Source organism: Crocodylus siamensis, chromosome 4, assembly GCF_052110815.1.
Source record: "Crocodylus siamensis isolate JL-2025a chromosome 4, ASM5211081v1, whole genome shotgun sequence".
NCBI classification, from domain to species: domain Eukaryota; kingdom Metazoa; phylum Chordata; order Crocodylia; family Crocodylidae; genus Crocodylus; species Crocodylus siamensis.
The window spans coordinates 181,376,623-181,400,051 of record NC_143398.1 but is presented as its reverse complement, the minus strand read 5'-3'; the positions used below and the strand labels follow the sequence as shown (position 1 = coordinate 181,400,051).

Sequence of the window (23,429 nt, the reverse complement as noted above, 5' to 3'; positions counted from 1 at the left end):
CCAAAAAGTTGGCTGAATATCTAAGCTTTGAGCAGAGTCCTAGCCCCAATGTCTCTCTCCACCCCACCCAGCATGTACAGCATATGCTGATTTCTCTCCCCATGCCCTGCCCAACCCGGCCCTGCAGCTACAGCATGCACCAATCTCTCTCTCTCTCTCTCTTCCCCACCTGAACTGGCCCTGCAGGTACAGCACGTTCCAATCCAGTGTCCCAGCCCCATCCACTGCTTACACCAGTTCGCGTCCCAGCAGAGATTGAGGCGACTGCACTGATGCATCAGCTGCGGACTCCGGCAGAAGCCCAAAAGCTGCCCACCATGCCGGCCCCGCACTGCTTCTGGCAAGCGGGGCAGGAGCTGGTGTAAGCTACAGACAAGGCTGGGATACACGACCCAAAAGCTGGAGGCATCGGCTCCCCACGAGCTGCGTTACATGACCTTGTGGCTGCCCACTGACAGGCCGGATCCAGTACACGGGGTTTATTTTGCCCACCCCGGCTTAGTCTCTCACCATAGCAATGCACTGAACAGCAGTGTTAGTATCAAATATACCTGTCTTTCTTTCGTTAAGAGTGCTTCCTTTTCTGCCTCTAATTGTTCCTTAAGGACATGATCTGTATTGCCTTCTGTGGGTACTCTGTGCCTGGCTTCATCCAACTTAGACTGTAGGGCGGAGATCTGGATCAAGTTGTTGTATTGCTGTTGTTGCAATGCCTCTTTATCCTGCAAAAGTTAAATTTTAGTGCAAGATTTAGTATAAATTAATAAACCTAGATAGAGCAATCTAATAAAAAAATTACAATGAATAAAAGTACATAACCAAAACGTGGTTTAAAATATGAATCCAAAAATGCAACCAAAAAAGATAAAGATGTAAAATTTATAACCCATGTTAAGTCTGCCTTGAAAATGTAGTTCTCAGTCAAATAATATTTCCTACAGTACCAGACAACTTGATTTTTTTGATTACCCTTACATTTTATTTTTTACAGCCACCATTTTATAAACACTCCAGTTCCTTATTTATTATGAGTAGTACTTGTTTGGAGAAATAACATGGCTTTAAAAGAGGGAGATTGCTTCCCAAGTATAACTGAAATTGAAGTCAGGCTATGGAAAAACAAAATAAATTGAACTTTAAACAATTGCATTTTTTCTTTAAATCAGTAACTGAGCCAGCATTACAACCAAACCCTATTAAAAGATATCAAATTATTTCTGCTAGATCAGTGGTCAAGCTACAAGCTATTTTTTGGGGGGCATTTTTATTTTAGCCCTAATCTGATTTTCTCTCTCCCTCATTCTTCTTGGGTAAAAGTATTCTCAGCAGGGAGCACAGGCACAAGGGATAAACCAGTACCTAAGAGGTCTCACCTAAAGGTGAACTAGATATTTGTAATTGCTATGCTGGGAGCACAACTGGGAGGCAACTTAAAATTTAAATCCCCTCTGAAGTCAGCCAGCCCCTTTTTTCTCTTGCACACCTAGTCTATTAATTGCTCCATACACTGAAGTCTAACAAAGAAGGGGTATATTTGTTTCTTTATATAATTTGGAAAAAAGAAAAGATGTTTCACCTCCCACTAAATGGTTTTAATAATAACAACAAACTGAAAATAGAGTATTCAGATTTTACCAAGGAACAAATCCAGATTAAAAAATAATATATACAAAGTTGTTAAATTAAATTTACTTTACAATATAAGGCAGTATTGTCACAGACTGACCAAGCTTACAAAAGCCAAGTACTTAAGGTGAGTTAGTAATGTTTAGTTTTAAACAGCTAAATTCTTAGCAGCTGCCATTGGCCAGGCTTGAACACCAGACCAAAAAGAGTATTCTATACGTGAAGGAGGCTTAAGGGAAAAATGAAGGCAGAAGACAGGCAATCGAGGAGGACATCAAGATGGTCTCCCCCACAGCTGACATCATTGGTAGGATAGTGGAAGTGAACTTAATATGAAAGAAACTTTCCCAACTAATACCACAATATCCCATGGGAAACTGCCAGGGGTGGGAGAACTTAACACAATAATATGTGCTTTTCTCCCAGGTAAAACCCAAATTTTTTCAACACATTTTATAGGATTCAGAATACAGGGTGCTAACCTGTCCCTCAGGTCCACTGATAAAACACTGAATACAAACAGAGAACAATTATACCTTAATATTAGTGATTCCTATTTTCTAGGGTACATATAAAAAAGTCTAAAAAATGATTAGCACCAGTTTGAAGTTCATCTTGTTGCTGATAAAAAGCCTCCCAATGACAATTACGCAACAGTTTTCTTCGAATAATGAACTGTAGGGCTAAAAAGTTCTTCCTACTCATTAGATAACAAGGTTACTATAGCGTCTTAGAACCACGACGACACGACAGACTACATTTAAAATGAAGGTTTCACATAAACATTCTATTGTTGTCATGGTGATCTAGTTAAAATATGAATTCAAGGGTAACATATAGCTCATACAAATGCTGTACTGTGAATAAAGCTATTTTAGGTGCTCATATAGGTGTAATGAAACAAGCGTTCTAGGTTCCCTAAACAAACCCTCCTTTGGCACCCCCAAAAACATGAAAAAGATTGATCCAGAGGGAACTTCTGCAGCACAACAGTAACTGAAGCAGCAATTTACAGATCACCAACTTGAACAAATTAAAACGATTGGCCTAAAATAAGATTGGCACCAAGAGAGTTTTCTTTTGTGTGCCTGAAGGTGAAAATTGTGGTTTGCACTTGAGTGGCTAGAAATGTAGTTCTAGTGCTATGTTCTCCATATAAAGGACACGGTTCTCATATTCAAATGTGACTTTCTATATTCATTTTTCATATGGACTGCTCTCCAAATTCTGCAATGTGTATAATATCTTAATTTAACATCTTATTTTTATCTTAAATAAATCTTAATTTAAAAGGACATTTTGGGCCATCTACAATTCCAAAGCGTGTTCCAGTAAATTGGTCACTATGAACCAGACCAGTGAAAAAAGTTCAATGGGTCAAAAATGAAACCTGTTTAATGAAAAACCAGGATTTGAGAACTTTTCATTCCTAACAGAAGATCCCAGAACAGATCCTTAGTGGAATTACCAAGGCACCTTTTAGTCATAACTACCTGGACCTAAATTTTAGTGGCATGGCCACTTCATTTCTATATCCATCTTTGTAGACCAGCTTGGACAATGTATATATATCAGGTACAAGATGAAATTAAAGAAAGGAGTTTATTTTTTTCTACCAAGTGAAATAAAAAATGGATGCAATTGTTTTCTACCTATTTTAACAAAATTTAAAACCTGAATGTTAAAATCAATTGAGTTTTTGCTACTCCTAAATCTTCTATTTTGAATTTGCCACATTTTTATTTACAATATGTAAATTTTACTGAAGAGAGTTGTCAATGGTTAGCTGATGCTGGGACTTTAGCTTAGGACAGTGATTCTCAACTACAGTAAAGCAGCACCCGCTCAGGGATGCTGTGATGCAGTTTCTGCTACCACTGTAGCAGCCAGGTAAGATTGCCCTGTGCACACTTCTGCTTCATCAGGACTCTGTGATCAGCCTTTATCATCATCTGGAGGCACAAATACCTGGTTAAGGAGCACTGAGGTAAAGTTGAGGCAACACCAACAGTAGTCCTCAATCAGGGGTGCCATCACATTCAAAGAGCAGGGGAAGGCTGCCCTGATTCTAAAAAGGAATATGATGGAGGCAATTTTTTATTCTGGTGCAATTATCTTACAGGTCCCTTCCAGTTCTACAATTTTATGATTCTATGAATTAGGTACACACTTTAGTTGATGATCCACAAAATAAGGCCAAATCAGTACACAAGAAGTGTGTGCTGTTGCTGGCTTTGCAGACTTAACAGGAGTACAGAGCAGTAATATCAAAACCTAAGATAACCAGACAACTTAAAAAAATACATACAGCATGAAAACCAGGTAATTAAGGTTTCTTTTTACACAGGCAGTTTTCAAAATAAAACCACATTTAACATTCAGTAGCACCTTCACAATTCTTTATAAGAAGAAAAGTGACCCAACCATCCATTACACATTCCCTTACTGCCAAAAGTGTTCTTAATAAAAAGCAACCTTTTCAGTACTTAAGGAAAAAATCTGCTCAAACCTGTCTATGTAAAGATGCCATTAAATTTAATAGGTTCATTGACCAGTTGATGGAACAGACATTAGAAGTCATCCTTTTTGGCTCACTGAGGGATATATATAAAGATTAGTCATAGATTCATAGATTGTAAGGCTGGAAGGGACCTCTTCCAAGTCAATTATATAATCCTCGTTAATTATATAATCCTTATCTCATCCCCTGTTATCTAAAAATTACTTGTTTTAGTTCAGTTTCCATTTTCTTCATTCTTTGCAGTTCTTGCTCCAAACAGCTGACAGTTTTTGAGACTTCGGTATTGGTATGCTCCATCTCTTTAATCCGTTCTGCCATCTTCTCCATTTCTTTATCTCGAACTGTAACTTCCTGATGTTTCTGCTCTTTTTCTAGCAGCAGCTTATTGTAATCATCCACCTTCTCTTTTATTTCAGATTGTAAAGATTCTACCTACACAACACACATGAAACAGACATTTTAAAACAACACAACATTTCTATATTAAAAGGAGAAGTCATTTTGTCACTAATTTAAAAAAAAAAAAATTGATGGCACTCCCCCCTTGAGGTCAGATGAGCCACCATTGTTGATAAGATATCAGTTAAAAGCAAAACAGTATGGGGGACAGAGTAAAATCAACTATCTGTAAATCTTATGCTCAAAATATAATAGTTCTTACAAAGTCACACATGTATATTACATATTCTCACATGCTCAATATTTATTACAGTCTAGCATGCTGTTAAGAGAAAATTTACCCTAAAGGGCATCACAGCGCAATGGCCATAAACCATCTTGAGATTATATATTTTATTATTTATACTATTGCTAGATGTTTTTCAAACACTTCCAGACAGTACATGCTTCAAGGAATTCACAATATAAACAGAAAGGTCAAGAGAAGTGGAAATGGCAATTTAGATTAAATTAGGATATGCAACTTAATTAAATTCACCATAGGCAGCACAGAGAGGCACTTAAAATGTAGATAAAGTAGGGCCCTGTACATAAGATCAGGGAGATCTTATTCACGTGGAGCTATACGGAACAATGCACTGAGATGAACAACTGAAAGCTTGTAAAGAGAGATGTTATGCAGAATTTCGGAGGTAGGATCAGATGGAAAGACAGTAGATTTAAAAGGGGGGAGACTACTTGAACAAACTCTTTATAAAACAAACAGTATGTTTCAAAGAAAAAGGAAACAAGAGTGTATAAAAATACCATGTAACCAGGACTCATGGTAGAGGTGATATCTTTTATTAGACCAACTAGATTTTTGCCCAAAAAAATCTTTAATTGCAAGCTTTTGGGCACAAACACCCTTCATCGGGCATCAGAGAAAAGATTGTAAAAGTTCTCCTGGGTAGAAATGAAAGTTCATATTTCATAGGAGAGTTGAAGCTGTGGTAAAACCTGTTTGGAAAAGTTGATTTTATGTGCAGATTAGGTACAGAGAAAAGTTGGAGTAGTCTGTTCACCTCCAAGTTGTTTGGTGGTAAGCAGGATGTATTCATATTTCCTTCTGGTTAGGAGTGTTTCATATTTCACAGAGGAATAGGTAGATGGAATGCTCTTCTGGGCAGGCATTTCTTCTCTATCACCTCACCAGACAAGAAATGCCCACCCAGAAGAGCATTTAATCTATTTACTTCCCTGTGAATTATGAAATACCATAACCAGAAGGAAATATGAATATATCCTGATTACCACGAAGCAACTTTGAGGTAAACAAACTATTCTCACTTTTCTCTCTGCCTAATCTGCATATAAAATGAACTTTTCCAAACAGGAGGTTTTAACTACAGCTTCAGCTCTCCTATGAAATATGAACTTTCATTTCTACCCAGGAGAACTTTTACAATCTTTTCTCTGATGCCTGATGAAGGGTGTTTGTGCCTGAAAGCTTGCAATTAAAGATGTTTTTAGCAAAAATCTAGTTGGTCTAATAAAAGAAATCACCTCTACCATGAGTCCCAACTGCTTTTTCCTCTAGACCAATATGGCTACAACCTGGATACCTGACACTAAATACAACATGGGCATGGACAAATGTACATACGCACAAGGCCGCAGGAGCATACAGCACCTATTATGTTCCAGTTGTGTGTGCACAAGCTATAAACAAAGCAAAATTGTTCCAACTTTAACCTGTGATGCCCCAGTGAAACAGCCCCTTTTGAAATCACTCCAACTGTATGCTTGTTCATGCCCATCAGAATGTATACCACTTGCACAGCACTTTCAACACATTGTACAAATAACACTAAGAGTAGAAAACTACTGTCCAAGAAACTTCAGTGGAACAGCATTAATATACACAAGAGATGTTGAGAGTAGAGGTTCTATGGGTCATTTAAAAATACGAAACAAACTGCTAGGTTACGCTATGAACTGCGTACGGGCCCAAATAAAGTTTCTCAATTTTTATTCATCTTCCTCCTTTCCAATCCCATCAGCTTTTACCCACAGACCAACCAAAACATAAACCTGTTTTAAGCTTACAGAAATACCTCTGGACAAGAACAACCCCCAAACAGAACCCTATCTGAAAGTGACAGTACTTTTCTCACGGCTGGTTTTGTAGTAAGAATTTGGTAAATTAACCAAGGAATTTTCACCAATACAAAAGAGATGAGGTACAGCTCTTTTGCTAAATTAGATCATTCTTATAGTAAAAATTTCTTTCTAATGCTACCATCCAGTAGCCCTGATGTTATAAAACAGCTATACACAAAGGAATATGTTCCTCAACTTTCACCCCGTGCTCCAAACTTTCAAATGTCATTCCAACCATCAACCATCAGAGTTCTTTTTTCATAAAATAGCCCCACCACATATTCCCCAATTCTAGAGAGTGAGAAACTGGATAAAACTGGATCTTAAACTGTTTATGTTCAGAACCAATCATTTTTGGATCACAGGACTATCTCAGCAAATTCACTGTGTGCAAGTACTATATTGGGAGTGATTCACAACAGTGTATTTATTTTTAAGCAACTACACAGGAAAAATGTAAGTGCTTGCACCTGGATTTAATATTGATCCCACACACACTAACAGCTTAAATTTCTTACCCGCCTCCATGCCTGCCTTCTTAAGAAGTCCTACTAATAGAATGCAGGTACAGTTTTAGATAGGTTGCAAATGGTCAGATTAATACATATAATTTTTAAAATTTCTGTACTTTCCTAACACAAACTCTGCTGTTTTATTAGGAGACAAAAACTCAAGCTAACAACTTAGACAGTAAACAAAGATATTTTCAAGCTCTTGCTGCAATACCCTTAATAATCCTATGCTTACAATACAGATCCTTTTTTTTATACACAGGATTCAATGTAACCATCAAACCAGAAGCATCTCTCTCTAGCGGACAGCAACACAACCTGCATAAACCATCTTAACTAAAAGTGCAACTTTCTATAAAGTGGAACCTTAAAGCAGCATAACTTAAGATGAACATGCACTCATCACTTCAAAACTTCCTACTGCTCTGGGCTGCAACAGAGTTAACAATTAGCTCAGAAATAGAGTGATATATTTAGAAAATGTCAGCAGTGTATGTTGGTATCATCTTTAGAGTAACTGTGCTCAAGTCAAGGTAGAATGAGACATCTAGACAGAACAGGATAAACAGGATATAAAGCTCTGTTAGACTGTAGCAGCTGTGTACATACAGAACAGGTAATGAGAAAGCCACACTGAAAACCTAAGAAGGAAAATTACAACAAAGGTATGATTCTATGCTGGTTATTTCACAGCTACAACTTTTTTTTCACTTCATGGTGCATATGAAAAAATAGTTTCACACAAGCAAATACATGAGAATGCATTTGATTAATAAGCCAGGAGAATAAAGTGATTGCAAACAGGAAAATTAATATATGGCATTTTTCCAGAGCAAAGATAACATGTAACCTATATTTAGTTACACTGAAGCAAACTCAACATAGAAAGATTAAAAAAGCAAAAGCACAAGGAACTGAGAAGCAAGGGAGGAAGAGGTGAGGGATGTTCATGCTATTTTCCATACCTGTAGAGATAATTCATAGCTCTGAAATGGTTCGTTTATGTGAGAAAGAAACAAAAAACAAAAATTAAACTTTTAAACTGAATATCAAACTAATGAACATGTGAAAAAGGACAGATGCAATCACTTTAAATGACAGTATTCTAGTCACTCTCTAATTGAGGCAAACCCCAATATCCTGGCAAGGTTTTACTGAAATGCACATATTTAATTATATAATTTCAGGAAATCTTGCTAAGAAAAATCAAAATTAGACATGCACCTTGTGCACTACAAAAAATGCATGTCAACCAGTTAAAAGTTGTTGAATTTGATGCTCTGCATTTCCTAAAGTATTCGAGTAGTATATAATACACAAATGTGACATTAAGTTGAAAAAGCAGCCTCTGAAGAAATCATTTTTCAATGTCATGGAGGTTTACTTTGGATATTTATATATAAAAAAAAAAAATACTAAAACAGATAAGTCACTAAATATGGTTTTACTCACCCCATGTTCTCTGGGCTCTACAGACATCTGCAATTTTGCTGCCAGTTTTAACTGCTCCTCTAGTTTCTGAATTTCTTGCTGAAACTCATCACGTTCATGTTCTCTCTCTATTGCTTGTTCCTGTCAACACAATAAGAAATATTTTTCCTTTGTTTTTGTGGGAAGAAAGCTGATGTTTGTGTTTTCCTTTTCCCTAATTGTCAATGGCACTCCTAGAAACATGGTGAGAATTTACAGGAAGGGACAAGAGAATATTTTAATTTATGTAACTACTTAACAGGAAACATTTAGAAAGAAAAAAAAGAAACTCTTACCCACAACTTTACGTTAAAAGGAATTTACAAGAATCACCCTCAGTTTTACATAACCAAACACAGATTTTTTGATAAAATCAAAAGTGTGCTAGTTTGGGCCCATCTTGGAAGTTTTGACCACAAAACATGAAGGAGAAGCTGAATCTTGAACTTGCTTACATCCATGAATTGTCGCTGATTCTTAAGCTGTTTCTCAAGAACCTGAATTTGTTGCTTTAGATCCACAACCTCCAATAACTTCTTTTCTAGCTCCTGATTATGATTCATCTGTTCTTCAAGTTCCACTTCTAAAACCCTCATTTGAGAGCGTAAGCTGGAATAGTCCTTCTCTGCCTGGCACTGCAGTTCTACCTTCTCTTTTGCTAAAAATTCCACTTCCTTAAGTAAACCTACACACGTAAGAAAAAGAGAAGACAGACAGACAGTCAGTCAATCCTGAAACATGTGATTCAAATGCTGTTTTCAAAAAAAAAAAAGATTACATGCTTTGTTTAATTTTGTTTTCAAAACTACTGCAATGTAAGTCAGCATATAAGGAGGTATTTACAATGGCACAAAAGGGAAGTTGAACATCCAATTCCCCACTGTGCTTTTGAAAATTTCCCTTATAAAGCACAAAATATACACATAAGCAATATAAGCATTGGCCAGGGTAGTTAAGTCAAAGCTCATGTCTGGTTGATTAACAAGAACCAGGTTGTACAAACAAATTAACTTTCAACAGACAGAAAATCTAAAAGGAGCATCAAAACAGAGCCCAATCTATATATTTCCCGAAAAAAGTGTTTGATTTTAACATCTTTATTGGTAAAAACATCATACAGATGAAAAACAGGATGTTTCTATATATTTAAGAGTCCTGAAAGAACTCTTATTATTCTGCTTTCTAGATATTCATTATGAATCTTCCATCATAAAAAAAACATCTTTTTACATCCCAACATCTAGATCTAGAAACACCTTGAAGAAGAGATGAGTAAAAACAAAATTCTGTAGACCCATTAAATTATGTAAGATGTATGAAGTGCACAGCAGGATTTTTAACTTATTGTATAAAAGTTTCAGGCACCAAGTGACAAAATTGGTTCTCCTTAAAAGAAAAGGTTTTTTAAAAATTGTGAGCTTTTCCCTTCCAAATCTTGAATACTACCACTGAACAAATTGCATAATTTAATTTATGATCAGGTGACTTCTTTTAGCCCCAAAATGAGTTTTCCTGACACTTATAGTACAAAAAAAAATTGATTAAAATTAAAGTTTACCAACACTTCTCATTCAAAGAAGTTAAATTACCTTATGGAATCCATTTAGGTCAAGGGTTTTCAACCTGTTTTTAATTAGTGTACCCTTTCTGGTGGTGGCAGGGGAAGGGAGGGGCACCACTTGCATGCAGCAGCTGCTGCCACCACCCACCACTTTTCCATAGCTGGTGGCACATGCGACTCCGTGGCTGCTAACAGGCCTTACACCCAGCCAATCACGCACCACTCTTTCACAACTCATGAAGCCACACGTCCAACCAGCCGTGGAAAAGCAGCATGCAACAGCAGCAGTGTGGGGTGGTGGGTGGCCACCTGCGAGCACCCCTGTCCCACATCCATCTGCAGAGGGATCCCTCCTCACTATCGGCTATTGGCTGAGGGTGGTGGCCAATCAGGAGAATAAGCTGCGGTGGGGAGCAGGAAGGCGCTGCAGTGTGCTGCATGGGACTGGCAGCACCCAGCGTGCCCCTCCTCTTCCCCCAAGGAAGAGGCAATGTGTAGGAACACACCGTGGAGATGCCGCCGGCGCCACGCCCAGGGTGCACTTCACCACCCCCCCACCCACGTGTACCCCCAAAGACCTTTCCAAGTACCCTAGGGGTACACATACCCCCAGTTGACAACCCCTGATTTAGGTCAATATAGTTTATATGGAATGGAAAAATTACTGCCAAAACTTTTTATGTACTTCTGTACTGAAGGCAATCCTAATAACAGAATTCTGCCTGGCCATTTTTTGGGTATTTTTCTTACTTTTATGCTATGTGTGCGATTCTCAGAATCTATTAATACAGATTTTCAAGTAACACCAACAGAACATCAAATCATTTCTGTGAGTTAGTAAAGAACCAAACTGATATTTCATTAATGCTAACCCATGTCATGCAACCCACTTCAGTAACACATTAGCAAAAGCTATTGCTGATTTCATTAGCAAAGCCATTCTACTGAAATTAATTTTGCACATCAGCATCCAAAATCTAAAACTAATCAACTCAAAAGCAGTATGATTTGTATAGATTGTGTCCTAAACACAAGAAACAGTAATTAATTCCAAACAAGAGGAAAAGTACCATTGGGAAAAAAAAAAGTTTGATTTATTACATCAGGAAAAATAATGAGGCTTAAGAACAAAGGCCTACTGGGTCTGGTGACTGGACAAAAATGAGGAAGCAGTGTTTATAGGAGATCTATATGAGACGTGGGAACTGGACAACAGGATAAAAACAGCAACTGGCAAGGCAGATCAGCACAGCCCCTCATTACAACCTGGACTACTACCTGGTCACACACTCCCTCTTCACCTAACTGAAAAAAACCCAACATTTAAGCAGCAGCTGACAAAATTTAACCATTGCTGCTCCTAATACTGTTTAGAGCCTCAGATATTTCATTTATACATATCATCAAATGATCCTTTACATTTCTTTTATGTTAACTTTAGATTTTCCTTCCTCCCAGAATCCTAATATCTCTTTTCCTCCATCTTTTCCAGCATTACCTTCCATATTCATTTTGCCTTCTTTATTACTTCCCCCCATGTTTTCTTTCATAGCAAAAACAGTTCTTATAATTTTCTTCTCCTTTCCCATGGTCTTTTTCCTATCCTACTAATCTCCTTGCTTCCACTTCCTGAAGGTCTTCCCTCTCTAATCTTAGAGCTGCCCCTAGTATTTTATGTGTATTGTTATTTTTTTTTACTATCCTATGTCACCAAAACATCATAACACATTTATGAAACATTTTAATCTGTTCAAAAGGAAAATGAAGCTGAATTACCTAGATGAAACTGAATCATGAAATTTAAGATTAATAGCAGCATAATGGTTCAATTATTAAATACTGAATAACAAATTAAATATTCTTAACTGTTGGTTAGTGACTTGCACTGAAATGTGGAAGTGATGTCTTATACATGCCAAAATTATTAACCCTAATATACTTCTAATGATTTACTGGGCATAATTTTGAAGCACTCTTCCTCTTGGTTAGATTGAATTCAAAATCATTTATCTAGGCCATGTTTTATCATCAAAAACCATACACATCATTACAAACCTGAATCGTCCCTTTGTGCCAAATTATCAGGAACTCCTGTGATTCAAAATATGCAGATGCACAAATATAATACAACACTTTTACCATTTCATCCTCCCAACCACAACTGAGATTATAACAGAATATGGATAAACTTAGATACGTTATTGCCAATTAGATACTGACCACACAAGTGTGTTCTTGCCCAGAATACTTTTTAAATATTTTTCTTTTGTGATTTAGAGATGCAGTTTGCTATTTAGAGCCTGTCACAAAAGACTCATCTTCATTTCTTGCCATTTTCCTCCAAAGCCCAGTCCTTATTAAATACTAATACCTCATTTAGCCTCTAATTCAGTAATACTAAAAACTTTCAATTAGCTTTCCAGCTTTTTAATCAACAAAAAGCACTTGAAAGATCCCAAAATAGCAGTACCATGTTGTAATGATACCATCTTGTGTCCTTTCCACTGGAACATACTCAAGTGCCATAGTCACGTGACAACAGAAATATAACAATGCAATATTAGTAAGTAAAGCCTCAATTATTTTGTGATCCCCTGTGAATCAGTTTGACCTCTTCTCTCATCCCACACATGGCAGAAAGATATGTTCCTCCTCACTTCCTGGAATCACAGCCAGGAACAGAATATACCATTGGTTTGCCCTCATAATCCACTATCCACCTGCTCATCCCAGAATCAGGTACAGCTAGGTGAACTCAAACACCTGTAAATTAACTATGTGGGGCAAATAATGTCAGCAGCACCAGAAGTTGAATTCCACAATTGCATCCTTCAAGGGGAGATATAAATAAACTTCCCTCAAGCTCTCTTATGCCATAACTGAGACCTAGGCCCCAGACATGTTACACTTAAGACGCGATTAACTGGTTAAGATGCAATTAACCTGGCCATATGATCAATCAATTAATGGCATGATAAAACAAGAAATGAACCACAAAGTTATTACACAAACTATGAGTAATTACTTTGTGGCTGGTTCCTATCACACCTTTAATTGAATATGTGGGAGGAGCAAGTAAGCGGAAAGCTTGATTTCAGGTTTTGGTGCTTAGCAGAGCTTCATGGGTATGCTAGACTGTCTTTATGAGATTTTTAATATGAATGATCAGCAGGTTTGGGATAGATGGCAGGCCTATGAGCAGCTCTAAAAAAAAAGTAAGATGTATTCCAAAGGGCTAATAGTAGCAGTAAACATGGGGCAGATGCTATGTGTTGGGAGATGGACAAGAGTAGAAGGGGAATGAAGCAGACACTGGGAGGGTGAAAAAGAGATGAGGGAAAGAGACAGGTTCTCAGACTGAATTCATGGGGACTGAGAACTGCTGCATTAACATACTACTGTATTAACAATACCATTAACGTGCCAGTCTACAAGGGCTTTGGCTCCAATTGTACTGCCTTTTTTCTTGTTCATGAATCTGTTCTCTAAGTTGTTTAGAAGCCTAGACCATTAAAGCCTTCAACTTAAGTCACCTGCCTTGATTATTTGCCCCAGTCTTCATTGACTCACTGTGGAAAGAGTACACCAGATGTCTATTGCAATTTTTCCTTTTTATAAATTTATCTGGGGCACCCAATTGCTTCTGATAGTCTCAGACCATCTCCTTATATTTCAAATACTTAGTGTCATAGTTTCAACTCTTCTTTCCTTTCTCTCCTGTCTACATGGTACCAATTCATTAATATTTTAATTACCAAATGGAACCTAATTATAATTTAGTACCCTTCCATTCAGCATTGCTTCTAGTTTATCCTGCTTAATTTCTCCACAATCCTCCTATTTGTGACTATACTGTGAAACATATGAATGCCCCTCAGTTTATTAAAACCTTTCTTATCAATTTCTGTTTCTCCTACAATGGTGGCTAAAACTCTCTTTTGACTTACTGGCTAATCTCACTTCTTACCAAGTATTGCCTGTTCCTGAGTTAGCTCCTGAAACCGTTCACGCAGGTTCTCCAATTCCACAACAAGGCGACGTTCAGACTCTTCTTTCAGATTCAATGCCTCCTCTAGGGCAGCTTTCTCTGCAACATAGCCTTCAATAATACCTTAAACCAAACATTAAACAATTCTTATATAAAGCAGGATTCACTATGACCAAGAGGAACAAACATTTTCTTTTAGTTCAAGTAATGTGACTTGGCCTCAGTTGAAACCACAGCTTGAGAGAGACTTTAAGTAGTTCCCATATGACAATCTGCAGAGTCATTCAATGTACAAGTTATGAATTGTGGTTGATTTTATTAAATTACTTTATCACAACTCAGAAGGAACCCACAGTTTGCTACCAGAACCAGGTTATATATCTTACAGACCAATGACACTGAAGGATCATTAAACTTCGATAACCGCTATTTTTCATAGGAGGGCACGTTAAGTGAGTTATCTGAATAGAAGAAAACAAGTTTTTTCCAACTTCTCTGCAGAGGACTGAAATTTGAAGGACTGTAGTTTGTCAGGAAACAGAAAAAATATCATGATTAGAACATAAAAGAAACAAAGCTGAGAGACTCAGGAGTGACCTAGGGTAGGACCCATAGGAGGAAAAATGGTAGTCTTTTTGGAGGGTATCAGCCCAGGCTAAAGGAATCTGGCTAAAGGAGAAAGGTGGTGAGCAAACTACATGATCTGAAATAGGAGTCTTACCTGGAACAGAGTCCCAGAAAGGGAAATTCAAATTCTCAAGAGACACTGACCCAATTCTGAAGAAAACTCCAGTGGCAAGAAAAGTAAGATAAGAAATGGTATAAAAGTGTTTTATTGTTCTGCTTGAATCCATGCATTTCTTATGCAACCAAGGAAAGAATAATTGGATTGAAACTAGAAATCTAAATTGTGTTAAAAAAAATTATCCATTTAACCTCCTCTAATTCTATCAGTTAACTGTTTAACTGATAATACATATTTAGTTTAGTGACCTCTGGCAGGAAGGTCCCCAGCCTCTGATGTTTTTACTGTGCGCCTGGCGCTGCAAAGGGCCCAGACTGCTAGCGGGCAGCTGTGGCGGAGGCACTAGGGGGCATTGCCCAGATGCAGATCTGCACTTCCTCTTGCCCCCACAGGCAGGGACTGGGGCTGCAGATGGCTGAGGACATCTCCTGTACCCAATTCCCACTGCCACAGGGAGGGAGGTACCAGCCCTCCCTCCCCACCAGGGGGTCAGTTGAGGCCTTCCTGCTACAGTAGCGAGACTCTCTGCCCCGTGGTGGATCTGCCTGGTGTCCCTGCAGTGGCAACAGGTGGCAGGCAATGGGCTCCTTCAGCCTCCTGCTGCATTTATGCTGCCATGGCCTGGACCTGGAAGCCCCCTCCACGCTGCTGGACTGGGCACTCGCCAGCACCCTGGGTGTAAGAGCAGTCCGGTCCCACCAGGTGAGCCTCTGTCAGGCATGCTGCAACCTTCCCCCTCCTGCCCGTGGTGCTGGGGATGCATGGAGCCTGACCCAGCCCTGAGGCAGGGCTGAGCACATGGCTGCCTCAGCCCAAGGAGGCATCACGGCAGCTGAAGTAGGCAACGTCAGGTTTGAGGGGGCACTGCTGGCCCCTCATGCAGTACGCATAGCCCCAAGGCATTCCTGAGGGGCAGTGGAGCAGGAGGGCAGTACAGCAGGGAGCCCAGGGGGAGCATTACCAATAGCGACCTCCCAGGCTGGGGCTGCTGGACCACTGCCCCTCAGGAACACCCTGAGGCCGCACCCGCCACAAGGCGCTGGTAGCAACCCCTCAGTCCCGACGCTGTCTGTTCCAGCTGCCATGGCATGGTGGGAAATGCAGGGAGCCCATTTTCTGTTGCCCACTTCCCTGCCCAAACCCTGCCACTGCTGCCTGGCACCTCCCTCCCCATGGTGGCAAGATCTGGGCACAGGAGAGCTCTACAGCACTAGCTCCATCCACAGCCCCAGCCCCTGATCCTGGGGGTCAAGAAAAGCCATGGCTCTGTAGTGGCTCGGCTGTGCCCACAGCCCCACACCTGCTGCCCATGGCTCCTCGCTAATGGCCCTTATGTCTTCACAGGCGCACAGTGAAGATATGAGAGGCTAAGGCCATTCCTGCCAGAGATCACTAAACAGTAAATGGTAAGCAGTAAATAGTATAAATAAAACTGTTGTTTAACCACTTACATCCCTACTTGAAACCTATGTTAAATCTACATGTTATATGCATCAGTATCATGTCTTTGATAGAGTAATCTAAACCAATGTACCCACAAAGCTGGCGTTCTGGGAAAGAGCTTATGCATTACTATGGAAACTGGGGGAGATGGCACAAGGCACAGGGCCAAAGCAGTAGAAACAGGTCTCAGCTTTTCAAAGTGGGAACTAAACAAAGGAACTGCACCAAAGAAGGATGTCTGGAGCAAGAGCCTGGGCTTTGCTCACAAAGAGGAAGCTTAAATGCAAACAGACATATTTGGAGATGGTTGAGGGGAGCTGGTCAAGTTTGGCATCCTTGGCATACCTTGTCATCAAATATTGCTTTTAATGTCATGTTGGGACTGTCTACAAATAACAGTGGATTTTGCTAGTTAGGAAGCCAAACATATCCACTTCTCTGTTATATAAAGCAACCATTTGGAGCTAAGTGGGAAGGCAAAATAACTTTAAGTTCTGACATTTTTTTGCATAGACTATCCACCATGAGTACAAGACCAAACATTGCTCTACATCAGCAAGTGTAATCTTGATGGAAAGAGGTAAACGCCACCTTTATGAAAAGAGAGAATATGTTTTAAGTGGTTCAGAGATTTGGAATACAAAAGGATGGATCCACAAGTAGGCAAGGCAAGCAAAGAAAACATAACACATAGTCATAAAGTTCACAGTCATAAAGTTCATAGTCATAAAGTTCTCTTGCAAAGCAGTCTTTTTCAAATAAGCATGTGAAAACCAAACGATACCTGAAAATGCAGGATCAGTTTTGTTTCCTTACCTTCTGCTTTATGAAGCTTTAGTGCCAGTTGATTCTTTGCTTCACTCTCCTCATTTAGATACTCCATTAGTTCCTGGTGCTGACCAACCACCTGGGCAGTTTCCTGATTTCTACGGCTAAATTCTTCCTCAAACTGAGCGTGAATTTCATGAGTCTTCTCCAACTTAAAAATAAAAACTATATTGTAAGATCCAGAACACACAATAACTATAATAATACTGTGAGGTCTGATAAAAGGAAACTTGGGAAACTTCTTAAGCTCTTAATGTGTGAATGTATTTATCCAAATACTCCTATCACAGTAAGTATTACAGCAGTAATTATAATTTCATAGTTGTTAGGGGCTGAAAGGGACCTTACAGATCATTGGGTCTAGCCCCCACTCCACTTGGGCAGGAAAGACTGCTGGGATCAGATGACCCCAGCACCAAATTACAAAGAGGTCTGCTATGTATTCTTAACAGATTTTACTACAGCACTTGGTGTTTTAGTACTTTTGTAGCCTACCAACTTTGAAGCTTTAAAACACCATATTTCTATACGATCCAGTATCTTATGACTTGATTCTGTTCTCAGTAAAATTAGTTTTGCCGCTGCTTCTGATGAAGTCAAAGTGAGCACTTTTCTGTGTATTGCTTAACTCAGTATAAAATTCTCAATATGTCATCACTAAAATGCTTATAGGCTTGCTTGGAACTGCAGAGTAGGCTTGCTCTGCAGTACAGAGTGGAATGGGGATATCCCATACTTCTGAGCTTTGCTGGTTCCCACATGGGGCCAGGAAGGAATTTTCCCTGTTACTGTTTGCTAGTGGTGTCTGGAGTGTTTTGTTTTGCCTTCCTCAGAAGCATTGGGTGTTAGCCACAACCAAAGGTATGGATTTTTACAAACTCTTGATGGGAATTAAATAACTCAAATTCCTGGCTAGAGGACTGTGCTTCTCATTCAGAGTCAGACTCATGGCTTCATTTGGTATCAAAAAGGAATTTTACACCAGAGTTAGAAAGGCTTATAGCTGTGTGTTAAGGCAGGTGTGTGTGATCTGGTCTTACTTGTTTAGTTGATTCTGTAACTAACTCCAGAAGCTTTTCGACAGCAGTGCGCAAACGGTGACAAAATTTCGGGATCATTTCTTCATTTTCAAAGGCAAGATCTGGGTTCGCAAAAATGCTTTCACATAAATACTGGCTCAGTTCAGACCCCTCATCAGTTACTGCAGACACCTGGTTGTGTTCTGTAAGAGTCACATCAAACAGCTCACCTATCAAAAATAATTTGGTTAATTAGAAACAAACTTACTCAAATTATTCTAGAACTAGCCATTCATTACACAACAGTTTGGTGTTACTCAAACAGTGATATTGCTTGAGTCTGAGTCAATATGCTGAACACATCAATACAAATATATTCTTTAATGATTAAATCCTGACATACTCCTCCACAAGGATTTGAAGATATTTTTGAATGGCATAAAACCACTTGAAGATCCCCAACAACAACAGTTATACCAGTAATGAATTTGGACCAAGTAAAAATAAACAATCTTAAGATGCAGGCAGCCTATCTATAGTACTTCATGCTGTCATATCAGGGGTGGGCAAAATATAGCCTGCAGGCTGGATCCAGCCCACCAAGGGATTTTTATCTGGCTCAAAGCAGGTCCCTCAGTCCTACCCAGATGAGAAGTAGAGGGCAGCCCAAGCTGTGGTACATGCAGCCGACTGCATCTAGGCACACAGCAGAGTTGGGGCAGTGTGGCAGCCAGACGGCTTCTTCTGGCTGCCACCACCTCACCCAACTCCACTGCATAGGCATCCCGGTTCATCCACCCCACACCCACCACCAGGGTCACTGGACCGGGCAGGCAGGGTCTCCACAGAGACTGGCCTGGAACCTACGTGGGCAGGATGCGCTCGGCTGGACATATCCAATAGGGCCACGTGTGGCCAGGGAGCAGCAGCCAAGAGTGGGATGGACAGGGTCAGGATCTTAGGGTGAGTTGGGGCTGAGGTCTGGTGTAGACCCATGATCCACTGCCCACACATCCTTGCAGTTCCACAGGCAGAGACATGCCAGAAACAGACTGTGGCTCTGCCCCAGGCCCTGGCCCCATGCTGTCACTGCTACAAGATCTTGGCCCTAGCCCTGGCCTTGCCCAACCATCCCACTCCCAGATGCAGCTCCCAATCCACCCATTGCCCCATCCCATCTACCTGACCCCATCCCATCCACCTGACCACACTCTGACCACAGGGATCCCATGCTGGTCTCCATGGAGACCTTAAGGTCAGGGCTGGGATTGCTGGGCGGTGACAGTACAGGGCTGAGTACCAAGGCAGAGCCACTTAGGGAGTTTTGGTGAGCAAGCGGGGGGTGAGTGATGATCCAGCCCTCAACAATTCACCAAGTATCCCTAAGTGGCCCTCCAGCCCAAATAATTGCCCACCCTGTGCTATATACATATATGTATACATACACACAGATCCATGTCCCAGTGCAAGAACTGTTTAGCCATTCATTGTCATGATTCAGGCTGGCTGGTTATGCTACTCTAGAACAATGCTCATGTTCTATAAAGAAGCTGAGAAGCACTACTTATATTACATATAAAAGGACCTGTCCAGCCATACATGGCCATAACGTGGATCATCACAGAAAGACAATTTAATTAGGAGAACATTGGAAAACTCCATCTTAACTGTGGAGAACCCCACTGGATAAATACGAATGCACTGTCATGCAATATATCTATAAGTACAGCTTTAGCAACATTATAGAACAGCAGCTTTAAGAGAAAAAAAAAAACCCCACACCTCCAATGTTCTATTATCAAGTTGATACTCACTCTTTTCCATGTCATGCTTCTCTTTAGTTTTGAAGTGCTGCATGAATCCCATTTCTTCCATCAGACTACGGCTTTCTCTAGAATCTCCAGATGCCAGACTGTCATCAAGGCAGATACCAATCTTCTTACAAATAAGGTCTTCTGTGGCTATTATGGCTTTTACTGTTTCCATAAATGATTTCAAAAGTCGCTGGTAGGAGTCTTGCATTTTTTGCCTAAAATACAATATATTGCAAAATAGAACGTGCTTGCATTAGTTATGCTCAAAGGGTCATGTTCTAACAAGTTAAATTCAAGGCCTCTTTGCAGGATTGAAAGATAGTGTCACTGCATGTATTCTGTCACGTTCTGAGGTTTACCAACAAAAAGTCATGTGAATTGCAGAAATACAAAATATTTTCCTAAGGGTAGCCACAGTCAAAGCCTATACAGCCCAATTTGACCATGTGTGTCACAAGCTTTCAAATGTGAAATAGCTGTTTAGATGTTTATACACTGTGGTGCTACTTGAGACATCATAAGATAGTTGTGAGCTACACTGTATAATGTTTCTAAGAGTCACAGTCAATGCTTTATAGGGCAATAACTCAAAACAACTTCAAAATCTGGCAAATTAAAATTAAGAAAGTATAAGCATAAAAACAAATTCCAGCAACTTTCAAACATTACTTATACTAAGTTTAGGAACCTAAATTAAACTCACCTGTACTGATGCACAGTTATTACCAACACCATGTGTTTGTAAATGTCAAAAGAAATCAACTGTTTGACACTTTCTACTGAAATGTAAATGTACAGAAGCTGTACGGTGTTTCCAAGGCTTACCATAACATACAGTACACTTATTCTTACATTAATCACCAATGACTTCTCTACAAGGTCCTAAGAATACTTCAGTGTAACCAGATGTAAACTGTAAATGGTAAGAATCTATATTGCTCCTCCACATACAGCCAGAAAAACCTTAACTTTTTCTTTTCAAACTGAGCTGATCTGTATGTCTATAAAGTATTAATATCACAGCTAACAAAATTGGTGGCAGGATGCCAGTTGACATTTTCAAGGTTCCCAAGACTAACATTTTGGCAGAAAAAAATAAGATAGTCTAAGCCACATAGGTTTATTTGGCAATCAGGAAACTGGCCAATATCCCAACGGTCAGCTAATCCTGCAAGTACATCAGTCAGCTGTTGGCAGAAGCCCTTCTCTCTTCTGCAGGGGTGAAGTAACTGCTGGCAGAGACAAGGATTTCGTTGCCATAGGAGAGCTGTAAGAGCAGAGGCCCAAGTGGTCTTGATAAGGAACCTTGAAGCATGCAGCAGACTGTTTAGTGCACAACATGCATACAGCTTAAGGAGTTGTCAGGTAAAGCATGAGCTACCTTTAATATGGAAAGCAAGCAGTGCCTTTAACATACAAATCAACAGAATTCAGCAAATGGCTGCTCACATTACCCTGGGCAAGTTAAATAGCTTAGCACAGTATAAATGCCTGGATATGTTTAAAAGAGAATGGCAATATTGTCATTTCCCTATGTTTAGTTTAATTTGACATAGTTGCTTTTCTTTTATGAAAACCCAGATATAAAAACACTACTCACTATATGTCCCAAGATGTACTAACCTTTCATTCTGGGATAGGTCAATATCAGATCTCAGCATAGCTACTAAGTTCTCTCCTTCCTGGTTCTCTCTGTCCCGCCGCCGTAGGAGAGTCTCCAGCTCAGAGTTAGTTTCCTCAGTCTCATTACTCAAAGACTGCACCTTTTTTTCTAACTATGGGAAATGTAACAATGATGTAAGAGACAGAAAGCCAGTCATTTTCACCAAACAAGTAACATTTTACAAGTGAGCTTATACTGCATCACAATTTACAAAAAACTAACAGAAAGTAGCAATCTATTAAGTCACAAACAACTCTGGAGATTGTAAGTGGAACCCAAGCGTCCAATACCACTGGAATCAAAAGGAGTTCAAAAAGACTAAAAAGTGGTAGTTTTTCTTTTTTCCATTTCTAGTTTGTTTTTTAAAGACACCATTACATGTACATGCATAGTCCCAGGACACTGAAGTAAATGTTGGCAAGATTTTATGCAAAACATCCGAATGTCGCTCTTCAATTAACTTTTGCATTTGTTTTTCTCCATTCATGCTTCAAGTACAGAAATTAATGCTGTGGCAGAGTTATCTGGTGAAGTGCACAATCTTCAAAAGTGAAACGATTCAACCAGAATATATCTCATCCAACCATCTTCCATTCTTTAGGCATGAAAACCTTTTTGTCTATAAAACATCATTTCTTCTTTGCTCAGTTCACTTCACTACGTTCTTTATAAAACAAACAGCATTTTTTTCAACTCCACACAGAATCTAGAACATTATCTGCATTAATAATGTTCCAGCTGATCACCTGAACAGAATATAACTATGGCAACAACTCTGCATCAATGCAAATCAAGTACTTAACTGAACTGGGGGAGGGCAAGAAAAAGGTATTCCATTACTCTGCCAATATTCTGCCAGATTATTCATTAAACACTGCATGAACAGCATGAAATACTAACACATCTTTTTCAGTAAAGGAAGTTCTTGAAGTTACTTTCCAGCCAGAAAAACAAGTTTTATAGCAGGAACGTTCTGAAATACTATTTCTACATTTTCATCCACAAGATTAGAATAAAACCTGGTATTTCCTGAATCATTAGAAAGCAGTACCACAATTAAACTTGTATTTCATCCTTTTTCATTTCTAATCCTGACATCCAAGTTTCACTTTTAAACCAAATAAAACAAACTTACAAACCAAATAATTTACATTGCACTTAATTGGGCAATTTAGGCACCTCAACATACACAGCCTGCTACTGTCTTCTAAAGTTTCGGGTTTAGGGAGAAAAGGGAAGGGGTCTTGATTATATTTAGAATCATAGAGAATTAGGGTTAGAAGGGACTTCAAGAGGTTATCTAAGTCCACCCTTCTGCTCAAAGCAGGACCATCTCCAACTAAATCATCCCAAGCTGAAAGCTTCTCTGCAGGAGTCTTCCAAATGACCATGGTTAATCTATAAATTAGGCTTGGATCCATGGTCCCTGACTATGCATGTCTGCCTTCCCCTATCCCATGAACAGGTGTGGATAACTACCATGGCAACTGCTTAAGATTGCCACACATGCTTCCTTTCAATGCACAGAAACAAAAGGATTACTACAAAGTCTAAGCAGCCAGTGTTTTGGTTTCATAATGTTACTGAAGTTTGAGATTCAGACCTCACTCACAGTCCTTTCACAACTTACAGTGTCAAATGGATGCCTTTTACTACACTGACTGCAAAGCTACCAAGGAAAATTTGCAACATGAGCTA

At 39.4% G+C, this 23,429-nt stretch overlaps 1 protein-coding gene across 13 annotated transcripts in view; it reads right to left on the bottom strand.

Annotated features, from left to right (window-relative positions):
- The window catches only part of PCNT (pericentrin), a 137,358-nt gene that overhangs the window by 46,138 nt on the left and 67,791 nt on the right, over positions 1 to 23,429 (bottom strand). For 9 of the 13 annotated variants that reach the window (XM_090045068.1, XM_090045073.1, XM_090045070.1 and 6 more), the window contains 11 exons: positions 21,692 to 21,843; positions 20,069 to 20,283; positions 18,276 to 18,484; positions 17,224 to 17,386; positions 14,199 to 14,342; positions 12,287 to 12,322; positions 9,126 to 9,355; positions 8,653 to 8,772; positions 8,166 to 8,186; positions 4,352 to 4,579; positions 552 to 722 (listed from right to left, as the gene is read on the bottom strand). In XM_090045068.1, the coding sequence (XP_089901194.1) occupies positions 552 to 722; positions 4,352 to 4,579; positions 8,166 to 8,186; positions 8,653 to 8,772; positions 9,126 to 9,355; positions 12,287 to 12,322; positions 14,199 to 14,342; positions 17,224 to 17,386; positions 18,276 to 18,484; positions 20,069 to 20,283; positions 21,692 to 21,843 (1,689 nt within the window). The remainder of the gene's footprint in view (positions 1 to 551; positions 723 to 4,351; positions 4,580 to 8,165; positions 8,187 to 8,652; positions 8,773 to 9,125; positions 9,356 to 12,286; positions 12,323 to 14,198; positions 14,343 to 17,223; positions 17,387 to 18,275; positions 18,485 to 20,068; positions 20,284 to 21,691; positions 21,844 to 23,429) is intronic. The other 4 variants (XM_090045071.1, XM_090045081.1, XM_090045075.1 and 1 more) reach the window with 2 other exon arrangements.